This window comes from Aspergillus neoniger (assembly GCF_003184625.1).
Source record: "Aspergillus neoniger CBS 115656 unplaced genomic scaffold BO87scaffold_15, whole genome shotgun sequence".
Taxonomy (NCBI): Eukaryota; Fungi; Ascomycota; class Eurotiomycetes; order Eurotiales; family Aspergillaceae; genus Aspergillus; species Aspergillus neoniger.
The window spans coordinates 385728-398929 of NW_020291143.1; the positions used below are offsets into that span (position 1 = coordinate 385728).

A 13202-nucleotide genomic window follows, 5' to 3' on the forward strand; every position below is an offset into this window, starting at 1 on the left:
GTGAACCATGATTCCAGCCAACTAACTAACTAACTAATTGATTCCCCACTTAAGGGAGTTGTTCTACGTGTCTTCTGGAAGCATACTCTATCCATACTTACCTGTCGAGTTCTCGACGTTTTTACGGAGTCTACCTAATTTGTTAGTTAGTTAGTTAGTACGTGGTGTGGCTAGTCAGGGTTATGGGGCCGGCGGCCTGGGCCATTATCCTTTTCCTTTTCCTTTCTGTGCCGTACGTAGTCTAGTACAGTAAGTAGTACTCCGTAGCTTGATGGGTTTGGATTTTCAATGGGGGGTATTTTTTTTGTTGCTCCAGTTTGGAGGGAGGGATGGGCTGGGACCCAGATGGTTGGTCGTCTTATTTTATTTCCCTCTCGTTTTGTCTTGTCTTGTCTCGTCTCGTCTCTCTCTATCCCTTATTCCTTGTTTCTCCTGGTTTTGGTATATGTCTCCCTAACTGCCGTGTGGAATTGATACCTAGCTAGCTGAATAATAAATGACAGTCCATGGGATAGTTAAATGGCATGGTACTTAGGTTCTTTCATTACGAAAGAGAAATGTATCATCAGCCGCCCTTTTCCTTCTGTGTAGATACTCTCGACTTACCCGGTGCGGTTTAAGCTATATTTCTTAATAAGTATAGTTTAAATATTAAGCACTACTCTGTTATTCCCTTACCCTAACAGACTAGTCAGCTTAGTCTCGGGTCGGGACTCGTTTTCATGATGCCGGTGAAGATCATGATGAGCGTGCACTATCTGCGTAGAGTTAAGACTGAGGTTCTCTGTCTGTCTGTCTTGCTTTCTGGGCGGGATCGATTCTTGGGGTTGTCGATCAGGAAATGGAACCGGCTAGAGGAGAAGGGAAGGGAAGGGGGGAAGGTGGAAAATGGGGCATGGTGGTTGCCACTATGACTGCTATGGTATGGAGAAAAAACGCCTAGTTTGTATGGAGTAGCTCCATATTGGTGGTTAGTACTCCGTAGTGGTGTCGGGGAAAATCAGGATACGAAGAATGCGGTGATGGTGATGGTGATGCGGTGTAGTACACAGCAGTATGTGTGTGACTGACGGAGTAAAGTAATACGCGTTATATACCGAGTTGGGATGGATGTTTTAGTGCTAAGAAGGTGAAAGTGGTGGTGGTTGGTAATCGGATGCTCTCCGTAAGTACCAAGTTCATCTTGTTCTGCCTTCTCTGTTCCCCTATCCGATGGAAGACGGAAGAAAAGGTCGAATTCGGCTGTGACGACAATGGTCGTACTGCAGCTGCAGCTCCTCAAACTACATAGGAAGTACACTAGTAGGGTAAAAGAGAAACAGTGGCGACCAAAAAAAAAGACCATGGGATTCAAGAAACTTAAATCCTCCCCATGCATCTGCGCGTTGACCCCGAGGGCTGACGATGTGTGATTGTCCTGCATAGGCAAGCTTCCAGAAAAGAGGCAATCTGGCGCTAGAGCATCTGCTACTGCATCATCCGATGGCGATGCATCCATCCATCCATCCTTCGTCCCTCATCAATCTGACGGACGGGCTTAGTCGAACCGTCTCTCAATTCATGCGGCGTGAACCAGACCACACCACCTGTGGAACTCTCCCCTATTCTGCTTTAGGCAACGTATCTCTCCCACCTAGGGCCCGTCCTCTCCGACAACTGAAACTCCAACGCGGCCACTCGCAATTAAGCCTAGCCCGTCGGTCCAATCGTATGTCCCGCATATGATGGTCCCTCCTCTTATTAAGTATTACTCAGTGAGATGATGCAGGCGGGCAGCTGGTTAGGACGTCATCATCGTCCGCTCTAGCCACACTTCTCCTCGGACCCCCGAGCGCCCCTGAATTTACGTGGGCCAAGTCAAGCCATTCCCAAGGCATAGTACTCCGTATTGTGTCTAAGAACAAGACACTACGGAGTACTACTCTATCTAATTCGCACTACCTAGTCCCCAAGGCCAACGTTCGGGAGAGAGCCTAGCCGTGGGGCCGAGGGAGAATCATTCAACACGGATCCGCGACCAACACGGACACCTGCAGGGATTCCGGGCAATGATGACGATGCCGATGGTCAGATAGGACGGAGCGCATAGCTGTCCTGTTCTTCGGGTCACCTAATCATTAGAAATTCACACTGACCACCAAGAAAGTCAATTCCGGGGTTCGCTAAGTAGTCTGCAGCTATCATGTATCTTTTATTTTTCTTTGGGAATTGCTGTATTATTCTGTTGGCTGTCGGAGCGCCGGCTATGTCCAAGTCCGTTGGGCGTTGTCGTGGGATCTTCCACTCAGGGATGTGACACGAGCGCCAGGAGGGAGAGACAAGGGCCACCATCGGCCCAAGGTGGGTGACGCAGCCGCAATGGCACATGGGGGGGACAGAAGGGGAGAGAAGAGGGGGAAAAAGACGACGCTTTAGAAGCCTTCCATTGCCCTTCCGAGCTCTTTCTAGAAGGTCGCCGGAAGCCCGAAGTGGGCTTGGCAGCCATCATGACTGGTTCACACGAAGGATCCATACGATGTACGAGTCCGTTAGTGTGTGTAGCAGTGGGGTCAGTCTTCTGCAAGGGAGACAAACAAGGTCACAACCGAATAGGAAAAAGCAAGCAGGGGATAAAAAGAGAGTCGACAAGGGAAAAATACCAAGAGGGGTGGGAAAGGAAAGAAAGGAGGGAAGCCCTGACTGAAGCCCAGAGGCAGCACGGGTGGACTCTTCGTCGCAGCCTCCTCCGTCAGGTCCGTAGACTAGCAAGACTAGGCGACTAGTCGCAGGACTAGGGCATTTCTTGTAGGAACCGGGCGGGAAAAGACTCCACGGCCCATTACCGCCCTCCGTATCATCAAACCCTGCTTTTTTTTTTTTTTTGCGCTTCATAATTAGCCCCTTCTTGGTTGGTGTGCCCTTTGCTCTCTACACATTCGCTGCACCAGTCAGCATGTGGTCCAACGTGACATGCAGATCGGTGAGTGGAATGGGGAAGGAAGCATCCGACAGGACGAGGAAGACCTGTCCCTGCAGCCGGATGGTAGGGAAGAGGAGACACAGGAGACAAGAGGAGATAGAAGGGGGGCCTGCGTGGAGGGACGGGTTGAAGCACTATGTAATAGTGCGTTCAAAGCTCCTCTAGGAGGTCCTGGACCACGCCCGATTCCCCATCATTCGAACCTTTCTAGAAGGAAATTAGCTTTCCCACCGTTGTTCTTTCGGTAATCACAGGCCATGCTGAGACCCTCTTCCAAAAGGGGCAAATCACATCTTCCGTTGAACAGCCGAATCGCCTGGGGTTAGTCCGCGATGCCTCTTCGCGGCTGGTCAATCTGGTTTTAGTCTTCTGTAGTAGGTGAAGTAGTTACTCTAGTACTCTAAAGCGAGATTAGCGATCGCTTCGCCCTGAAATTTCGCCCAAGGAAAGGCTGGCAACAAATAAGAGCCATTCATTTTTTTTATTCGCATTTGCATTTTCGGGTTTCGTCCCGAACAAGGCTTCCTGTTGGCGAGCTTGTGTAAAGAAGCTGAAGGATGTTCTTGCCCTGTCTGGGATTTTTGGGAGGGCGAAACTGGAGCAAAGCCACGCCATAGGGTGATGGTTGATGCCTGATCGGAGCCGGCGCTGGAGAGTTTTTTCGCATTGTCGCACGATACTTTGAAGCATGCAGCCAGTCCGATCTGATCACCTAATTTCCTATTTCCTCTCCTGCTTTCTTTTTTCTCATTTGTCTTTGTCCTTCTTTTGGTTTCGGCTTATCCTCCGTGCTCTTCCTTTTCCCCTCTCGATGGGCGCACCAGGGGCAGATAGAGGCCCCTTGAGAAAAGGGAAACTCCTGGGGTAGGTGCAGGAGTAGCTTCCGAACAGTGATGCAATATCCGTGGTCAGACTCCTGGGCCCAGTTACCAGCCACGATCGGGGACCTTGTTCCTCTCTTTTCTGCCTTGTACCAGTTTACGTTATATCACACACACCCCTCCTCCTCACTCATTTAGCGCAGAATGTGTCCCGTGGGATGTTCTCTGGTTATCGCGTGTTCCTCCGAGTGGGCGGCTAAAAACCGTTGTTATCGGATGCGATTCCTTGTTCTTCTTCCATCACGTATCCTTCACAGCATGTCCCGAGGGAAGTGTGACGGGGAGGATGGAAGCAATGGAGGGTAATCGCCTGGCCCGCGGCACCAGAAAAAGAATAATATTGTTATCCTGATTCATTCAGATCGGCATCAACCCGCCGATACCCACCCAGCAGGAGCGATTCTCGCACGGCCAGGGAGAGACGGGGAAAGCCACGTTGTGGAGCCGAGCGCTGACGGTGACCTTCTGGTGCCGCCAGCTTCTTCGGGCGAGTTGAGTTCACTGGAGCCACTTGGGGCCTGTGGTGGAAACGTGCAAAGCTGTAGTGGTACTTAGAGTCGTGGTAGCCTCCGTGAACTAAAGCGTAGTGCAGTTAGTCTAGTAGCAGGAAGTAGTCAGTAGTAAGTAGGTAGTAAGTCTGGGACTGAACTAGTCAAGAAGAAGTCGTCAGTGAAATTATAATAATAAGATTAATATTATTATTTTATTTATTTTAGTATTTTGGGTATTTATTATTTTTATTCTCGTTTTTTTTATTCTGATTTTATTTTACCGCCACTACTGTTGGAAAAGGAAAAGGAAGGACCTCCAGCTATACTAATTATAATAACATTTAATTTTAACTTACCTGCCAGACCAAGTGGTGATGGTCGGAAGGAGAAGAGAGGAGCACATCCAATCCTCACTAATAAGACGAACGGGTGAGGCACGCACACCGTATGGAGACCTTGGATCACACTAGAAGGAGTAGAAGAAGTTATTTTAACTGGATCTATAAGAAAACGAGCAGCCACCTGCTGTTGGGCTGCTTTTCGCCCATTAATATTCACCTGCAGCCCCCGAATCCCCCCGGTTGATTGATTGATTGCTGGACTGATTTGAGTATTTATGATTATTATTATCATTATTATCTTATCCTGATTTTATTTTACTCACTTACTCCTCTGACTCTACCTATTACTGTTCCTGTTTTACCGACCAAAAACAATCCCCATCCATCCATCAGCATCCAGAGATTATTCTTCCATTCATTATTCACTGATTCTTTTCCCCATCACTCACCTCTCTCTTACCTTACAAATTCCCTCCCCTTCATCTAATTTGATTTTTTCTCTCTTCCGGTTTGTACCAAGAAAGAAGAAGTCAAAACTTGCCTCTTTATTTTTGTTTTTTTATAATTCCTTCTTGACTTTTTTTTTCTTATTCCTCATCCTTTCTTGTCTATCTCCCTGTCAAACCTCCTTGCTTTTCCCTTTTATTTTTCCCACAGCACACACGCACAGAGATAGACAGACTTTCCCCGTCATCCTGCTGGGTGCATTTGCTTTTCCGCCTCTTGCATCGGTTCGCCACGGCCGTGTGGTTCTCGAGGAATTTCCCTCCCCTCTCACCTTACTATTGCTTCTCCCGTCAGAATAACCCCGAGAAGCTCCGTCGAACAGGCCTCGTCTTCTTCTTCCCCATTGCTGGCTGTTTTAACTCTTCGGAACCCCCCATTTTCTTTCCGTCGATCCCCTCCTTCCGCGCGCAACATAACAACAACACTTTGGGTCTTCCCAGACCGTGTCCATCTTGACCGCGTTTCACCTGAAAGCTGTCACTTCTTTCCTCGGTCTCTGTAAGTACCTCTTTCTTGGCTGCTTTGGCGCTTTCCACACCGCAGCTCCCCCCCGCGGCTGCTTGGTTTCCCTCCCCCCTCTCCTCCGATTTCCCCCCCAGTCAATGATGACTGCCTTCCATCGCTGCATGTGGATGGATATGAGCGCCTGCAGGTCACGTCTCTGTGCGAACCAGCGTCTTATTTGTCGCATTTCCTGGTTTCTGAACCTGCGCGCAATGCCGTCCATTGAGCGGGCTCGGACTGGAGATTTTTCTCACCACCTGTTTTGGTGGGAAGAAAAAAAAAACAAAGGAATTTGAGACACTGGACAGGCCGCGCACAAGGCATTTTTCTCTCATTTGATTCTTTCAGGTTGAGCGCAGTTTACTAATCTTCTACTGTGCCTCCCTTCAGATCTCATCCATAAGACCACCGTTCGAGTCCTATTAATCTACGTCCTGCCCGTTTACCCCTCCTCCGGAGACGCTGAGCTTTTCTCCTGGGATTTCCCGCTGAAACACTTCGACGGCGCGCACATTCACTTCCTGCGATCGCATACATACTCCAAGTGAATCCGGACTTTGTCGCAAATTCGCGTGCAAGCCGTAGCGACACTTCGGTGATTACAGTCTCGCGTGTTCCATCGACCGATCCGAGATTCGTCGAGTTTACACCGGTGATTTCAAGCCACTTCCCTTCGATTACTGCTGGATAAGTTTCGCTGCAGCTATCCGTGGAGGTCAGAACTAGGATCTTGGTCTTTGCTGGGTCAGTTCCGAATCTACTGTTACAAGACATCTGCGGAAGTTCCGATTCGTGAAGCGCCCGTTCTCTCAACACCTCGGATTCTGTTCCTAGAAGCCAAACCTCGCCAGTCAGTGTCTGGGCACCCGGCGAAACCAAGAACCTCATCCGCGCTGTCATTCGCTGCCCAGCCGTGAGTCTACTGCACAGTTTAGGTTGACAACTCGCCCTTGTCCTCACATTCTTGATTACGAGAAATCCGTGATCCCGGTCGCCTTCGCCCACGTCACACCTTGTCAGGACAGACAGTCCTTGATCTCCGGGTAGCGCAAAGCAAGGTGAGTTTTACAGTTATTTATTTCCGTTTATCCCGGAAAATCATCTGTCCATGACGTCTGTTTGCTTTCGACCGTGTTCGGTCTGGAGTTGGTGGAGCAGTCGCGGTCTTTCTGCCAGCGTGTTGCCTGATTGTTGGGAGTGGTTACTCCCATATGCAAGCCACGGCCGCGCTGTTTGTCGGTATCACAATTGTTTTTCATTGCACGTTACCAGTGAAGCTAACTCGACACCTGCCTCAGCCACTCAACAGCCTTCGATCAGCGCCGTGGAGTCATTCTGCGGCTACGCGTCAGACGGGCTACCGTGAAATCCTTCGACCGTCCTTGACTACCGTCCCTCAGCTCTTCGCGGGGTCGGGTCATGGACATCACAACTATTTTGAATAGAAAAGGTTCTGCCGCCATGGTTGCCGCAGACGGACAATTTGATCATCAGCATTTGGTACCGAATCCTGGGCTCGACACGTCATCCCCAAAAATGAAGTCAGAACCTGGTGTCTCCGACGCTGGTGATCAAGCTGTCCTTGCATACCCCCCTCATGGTCCGCTCGGCCAGGTGCCGAACATGGCCCATGATATGCGCTATGCGCACCAGGCACACCCGGGGCCGGGGCTGCCCCTATTGCAGAATCCTTTTGTTCCTGGAGCCTATGCCGGTGGTGCTCAAATACCGAACGCCGGTGGCCCTCAAGGGAGGCCGGATCCTCCTCCCAAAACTTTCCACTGCGGTACTTGCGGTAAAGGATTCGCCCGCCGCAGTGACCTTGCAAGGCACGGTAAGCATTCTTCACGAACCCGTAGGGAAACAGTCAGCTAACTCGCATAGAACGTATTCACTCCGGTATCAGGCCTCATGCTTGTGACTGGCCCGGCTGTGGCAAACAATTCATCCAACGTTCAGCTCTGACAGTACACTCCCGAGTCCACACTGGAGAGAAGCCTCATATGTGTGAGAGATGTGGCAAGGTATGTACATGCTTTTTGGCTGGTTTTCGAGCAGGACTAACCGACTTGTAGCCTTTCAGTGATTCGTCCTCTTTGGCGCGACACCGCAGAATCCACTCTGGGAAGCGTCCCTACAAGTGCCCCTACGCGAACTGCCAGAAGACATTCACTCGCCGCACTACCTTGACACGCCACCAGAACCACCACACGGGCACAATCGAGGAAGCTGCTGCGGAAACCGAGGCCAATCTGAGGCAGAACAAGGGGAGAGCGAGAATGCCTGGTGACATGTTCTCCGACCACGGCTCTGTCCATTCCACTCCCTCTCCGGCACATCACCCTATTTCCCCAGCTGGCGACCTTCCCCCTTTGAATATGCCTCGCTCCGACTACTACATGCCGAATGGATCGATCCCGCCCCATGTTCGCGGCGGTTTCACGCAGGCCAGTCCCCGGGCTTCCCCGACCGCCACGTCCCCATCGTTGTCCAGTTATGGTAGCGCTCCGCACCCCCGTCCCTCGATGACTTCCCATCCGTCTGGATACGGTCCTCCGCAGCCTCTTGAGCCACCCGCCAACAACGACCACCGGCCCAATAGCGTTAGCGGAAGCCCGCACATGACCAGCCTCGGTTGGCCTTCCCCTTCGCATGCCAGCATCCCGTCGCCTGGCTCGGCTACCGACTTCTATCCTGAAACTAGCGGGCCCGCATATCCGAGCGCCATGCCCCCCCACATGTACTTCCCCAACTCGACCATTCGGCGGCCTACGAGCACTGAACCGGATGGCTATGATCTGAAGCACAAGATGGAGAGCGCCTGGTCGACTCCGGTCTAAATATGGGTAGTGGACTAAACTCTCCAGCAGACGGCAGGGCCGCTGATGGAGAGTTGCTATCCTACTACGCCATTGAGCATAACGTCTAGCATACTCTGAAGATGCTAGCCGGATATAAGTTATTTCCTTTGTTAATTTCTGTTTATTTCCTTTGTTATATCGTTCTGTTCCAGCATTGTTCATTCCTCGTGTTCTACATCATGGCATACATCTTTTGGATATTTGATATACCGTCATCTTTGCATTTCCCAGTGTGGGTCACCAGCGCTGGAAGGAGTCCGGGCTAGCTGATTTGTCGCGTGCGCAGGATCCGAGTTGTCCGCTCTGTTCCATTCTGTTATTCCTTTTGTGTCTAATGTGCGATACGACCACCAGGACGAAGCATAAAATATAGAGAGGTGGAAAAGGTGTCATGGCTCGGTCGGAATGGGGTTTGGGAATTCGGGGTCTTGGTCTGGTTTATGCTTATTATTCCATCATCATCATCTGTGCATATGTTCTATACCTATTCTTTTCTCCTCTTGTACCCCCCGCATCATCATGTTGTTCTATTCTTTGTTTCCTTATTTTCCTTTGTGTGATAATCCCTTAACGGCCTCTTACCCTTTTTATATATTACCCAGGTGTAGATGAACCTGTTCCTTGTCATGTATGATAGACTTAACCACTACTACCATAGTATACTACTTACAACTACTAAATGTACATCGATCGATCGCTACTGAGGATGCACTCACTCAGTGCAGTAGACATTCCAGCAGAAGAAAAAAAAAAAAAAATTCCCTCGGAACCACCTTCCAAACTCTCACCTGATTGACACGAACTAAATAGCGTGACCTACTCATTCCTACCCAACATCCGAGCCCTCATCAACTAGAGCTCAAGAACTCATATAACCTGAAACACCGACTATCAAGGTTCTTCCCGGTTGATGACGTACCTCCCTCCCTAAGTAGCTGCCCTCGTCTCGGCTCCGGCTATGAGCTCATAGATGCCTTAGGCTGGTATTTGTTATTCATTTCTGGCCTTAGGCACGAAGAGATACGTAGATGGAGATATTTCTGCCTGAGGTTAGGGCAGGATACTGCCACGCAGCACCGCTTATTTTTCTTAACAGAATCTTAGATGAGAGTTTGGGGAGAATGTTATGGTATTGTGGTTGGTAATTGGTTGGGTGATTGATTAACTAGTGGGAATGTAATAGGTACAGTGAATGAAGGGGGATATATCCAGTCTCTTTTTAGCTAATCTGACTTGATTGAATGACTGAAGGGATAACATCGCTTGAAAGTGGAAGTAGGGAATGAGTATGTGGATTGCGTACTGCTTACGAGTTGCTGTTTGGGACAGATAGTAAAAGTACTCGGTGGTGTGATCCGGCCTGATATTGAGAATGTAATTGTGATGTGTGGTGAGAAGGTGTGAGTATTATGTAGGGTATGGTATAATCAGTACGGCAAGCCGGTGGTAATCAATGCTCCCATGCCTACTGGAACTCCGGGAACAGCAGGTGCTGGACATGAGCATACGGGTGCGGGTGAAGTATGCCCGAGGGCTCGGGAGAGGATGGTAGTGATTGTTGAGGATGCGCCGTTCTCGCGGGCGGAGAGGAGGCCGAAACGGAGGAAGACTTCCGAGGTGGTCACGAGGATGGAGATGATGATGAGGACGATTATGATCCAGGTTTGGTCTGTGTATGTTAGCTTGTGTGTTGAATGTCATGATAGGAGATTGCATACGCGAGGTTCTGTTGTCGGCGATCGAATCAGAGAGAATTTCAGCCAGATCGAGGAAGACACGGCAGCGTTCATTGAGGACTTGGATTCGGGGCTTGATCTCGAGGTATTCGCGAACGGCAATGTAGAGTGGGTAGAGAGTAGGCTCGCTTTCCCAGAAGAAGTTGGGGACGTCGAGCATATTGGATGCTGTAGAAATTAGAAAATTATCCAGCTTATGGTTCGAGCGTGTCACTTACAAAGGTTCACTTCAACACGACTCTTGAACAGACTGCCCAGGATCCGAAATACTTCGTCTCGCTTCATTCCTAAGTTTCCGGTCATGGCGAGTCGGCGAGGAACGTCCTTGGCCTCGGCCATCTGGCGAGCCATAACTTCCTCAAAGAAGCAGAGCTTGGTACTTTGGGCGATGCCATGACTGATAGCCAGCTTGATCATGTGGTCGCCACTGCGCAGAGTGATCATGTCGTTGTAGACACGCGGGCGTTTGATTTCGGTCGAGTATTCGAAATGGAACTCCTCTGTTTCAAAGTCCTCCTCTTGCAATGGCATGGTAGCCAGTGGGATAGGTGATCCCGTTGCAGACGACGTCGCAAACGCCAAATCAGCCAGAAGATCCTTCTCTTGCTTCTCGGTGAAATTCCAAAACACGACAACTCCGTAGCTGAAGACAAACATCTCCGCCACATTATATGATAGCCTCGACGACGCCGTTGAGCCAGCAGTCGGACCCGGCTGGCTATGACCAGTATTTTGACCAAACTGTTCCCTCGAGCCAGAACCAGCATGATCCTCTTCACCAGCTTGATGCGATTCATGCGGGTGCGGACCATGCTCATGACGCCCCCCAAACACCGAATGCTCCTCCGCCTCCGGCATATAGTCCTCATGATGATCTCGCAGCTCATTTCGCTCAATCTCCTCATCAAGCAGCGATTTCCCACCTGGCTTCTTCAGTACCGGACTACTCCTCAGCCTATACCCCTCATGCCCAGGCAACAACGGCAAATGATACGCTGTATACAGACAATCATCATAGAGCTTCGTCTTCCCGCCATGCCTCTCCTTCACAAACGAGGCCAACGAGCTCATCTTATAAGCCTGCGCCGTACAATACGCCGTCACTCTGGCCAACTTCTCCGCGCGCCGGGCCTTCGGCAACCTCTCCGCATAACTCTTCGCCTTCTCCGGAGCGACCTTCCTCCTCTTCATCAACTCCTCCTCCGCCAACAACGGCGCAATCTCATTATCGACGCCGAAATCCCCATCGAGTTTCTTCTGCGCCAGTAACGTCTGCCTCACCGAATCCGGGTCGAGATTCTTATCCTTCGCGATCTTCTGCACGAACTCCTCGTCCACCGTCTCCTCATCCTCCTCTTCCCCTTCCTCTTCCTCGCGCAATTCGTCCCCGGCCTCCGGCAGAAGCACCAGCTTCTCACTGACTTTGGTTGTACGAGGGGGCAGTCGCGGCTGCGCTGCAAGTCGCTTCATGGACGCTGCTGTGCTGACCGCACTGCTTCCTCCGGTGGAGGAGCCCGCTCCGCCAGCACCGATTAAGCCGCCCGCGGCGGAAGCGAGACGGGAGCGCGGCCGCGCCCGAACGCCGCCTTGGGGTGGATGGCGCTGCTGCATGGAGGGGACGTCGGAGGTGTATTGGAGGACATTGTCGACTGTGATGAAACGAGTTGCGGGGGAACGGCGACGACGGGGTTGAGTGGTTTGTTGGTCTCGGGAGTCGGTCACCTGGACGATGATGGGCGTGGTTAGTTTAATTTTTGGTATAGATTGCGCCGGAGTGAGGGGGGGCAGGCAGGGGGGGGGTAATGGATGCTCACCAGGACATGAGGACTCCTTTGGCTTGGACCACGCCCTCTGGCAGGGGTCATGGCTGATATACTGCTTTTTCTTTAGGTTGGTTGATAAGTTTGTAGCGGTGATAGTATGGACGGCAATTGATAAGCGACAGACAGCAAGGGTCGAATCGGACGGATTAACGTCACCAAGCTGTGTCTGGCTTATCCGGTCGGTCGGGGAAAGATCTAGTTTGGGATTCGCCGTTTGTGGTCACCCACACGGTGGGGTTGAGAGTAATGGGCGGGGTTGTGTTATATTAGTCGCATCACAGGATCATTGAACTGGATATGGAGGCCATGGGATTAGGATGGAAAGAGAGCATGATGGAGGGAGAAAGATTCAAGGTCAATTGAGTATCCAAGCTCTGCTCTGGTCGCTGTCCACCGCCCTGCAAATGGGCCCGGCCGTAAACCCGATTGGGATGGACCCGATTGGGCATGGCGGGAACAGCTGACCATATATAGAGTGAACGGGAGCTATGTAGGACAGGGAGTGTATGAAATGAGGCAGATGGGTAGGATATGATAGACAATTCAGAGTACATAGGTTAGAAGGGTATCTGGGTCTTATGATGTTCACTTTTGCAAATGCCTGTAATTCACATACCAGTGTTTAGTATCTACCTGAACACTCAACTATACTGACACCGAGCTCATCTACTCAAGAGAACAGAAACTGAATACACTAGAATCCATTCAGTTGGTTCTGTTATAGTAATACAAGCCTAGTAATAACTAACATAGATAAAACATATAATCCGAAAGACTGTCCTCCCTATCCTCACATATAATACTCACCCACCGATCCCCTCCCAACTACAAACCAAATATATACCTCCAAACACAGCCAAATAAACCACCCTTCAACGACCACAAACCACAAATAACCATGCAAACTAGTCCATCAAAAATCTCCATCACAACAAATGTAAAACAAAACCAACACCCGGAGTAGCATAAGAATAAGTACGAGAATGACATCATCCCACCTACCCCAACTCATTCGCCCGTAAAATACCCCACGTACCAATACATACCAATACATACATACATACCCGCCTCCGTAAGGTATCCAAGTATACAGTTAGTA

The 13202-nt window shown here is 50.3% G+C and overlaps 6 protein-coding genes across 6 annotated transcripts; 1 reads left to right on the forward strand and 5 right to left on the reverse strand.

Moving 5' to 3' along the window:
- Positions 1-737: 737 nt before the first annotated feature.
- On the reverse strand, positions 738-1705 carry BO87DRAFT_50473 (uncharacterized protein). The gene has a single exon (XM_025629335.1). The coding sequence runs from the start codon at positions 1496-1498 to the stop codon at positions 1001-1003; it is 498 nt and encodes a 165-aa protein (XP_025480012.1). The 5' UTR covers positions 1499-1705; the 3' UTR covers positions 738-1000.
- Positions 1706-2243: 538 nt separating this feature from the next.
- BO87DRAFT_396801 (uncharacterized protein) lies at positions 2244-3974 on the reverse strand (the record flags this gene model as incomplete). The annotated part of the gene is made up of 5 exons (XM_025625264.1): positions 2244-2409; positions 2492-2843; positions 2914-3093; positions 3477-3554; positions 3956-3974. 5 exons carry the CDS (start codon positions 3972-3974, stop codon positions 2244-2246), a joined length of 795 nt encoding a protein of 264 aa, XP_025480013.1.
- A 209-nt stretch (positions 3975-4183) lies between these two features.
- Positions 4184-6571, reverse strand: BO87DRAFT_425780 (uncharacterized protein; the record flags this gene model as incomplete). Its single annotated transcript, XM_025627327.1, has 2 exons — positions 4184-4416; positions 6223-6571. 2 exons carry the CDS (start codon positions 6569-6571, stop codon positions 4184-4186), a joined length of 582 nt encoding a protein of 193 aa, XP_025480014.1.
- Positions 6572-6655: 84 nt separating this feature from the next.
- On the reverse strand, positions 6656-7075 carry BO87DRAFT_376413 (uncharacterized protein). Its single transcript, XM_025623291.1, has one exon. It carries the CDS (start codon positions 6940-6942, stop codon positions 6769-6771), a length of 174 nt encoding a protein of 57 aa, XP_025480015.1. The 5' UTR covers positions 6943-7075; the 3' UTR covers positions 6656-6768.
- On the forward strand, positions 6844-8736 carry BO87DRAFT_50486 (putative C2H2 finger domain protein). Its single transcript, XM_025629336.1, has 3 exons — positions 6844-7517; positions 7568-7707; positions 7759-8736. The coding sequence occupies exons 1-3, from the start codon at positions 7103-7105 to the stop codon at positions 8521-8523; spliced, it is 1320 nt and encodes a 439-aa protein (XP_025480016.1). The 5' UTR covers positions 6844-7102; the 3' UTR covers positions 8524-8736.
- Positions 8737-9684: 948 nt separating this feature from the next.
- Positions 9685-12420, reverse strand: BO87DRAFT_415805 (RMD1 family protein). The gene is made up of 4 exons (XM_025626711.1): positions 12095-12420; positions 10499-12002; positions 10263-10448; positions 9685-10213 (listed from the first exon to the last, which is right to left on the reverse strand). The coding sequence occupies exons 1-4, from the start codon at positions 12143-12145 to the stop codon at positions 9972-9974; spliced, it is 1983 nt and encodes a 660-aa protein (XP_025480017.1). The 5' UTR covers positions 12146-12420; the 3' UTR covers positions 9685-9971.
- Between the last annotated feature and the right edge of the window lie 782 nt (positions 12421-13202).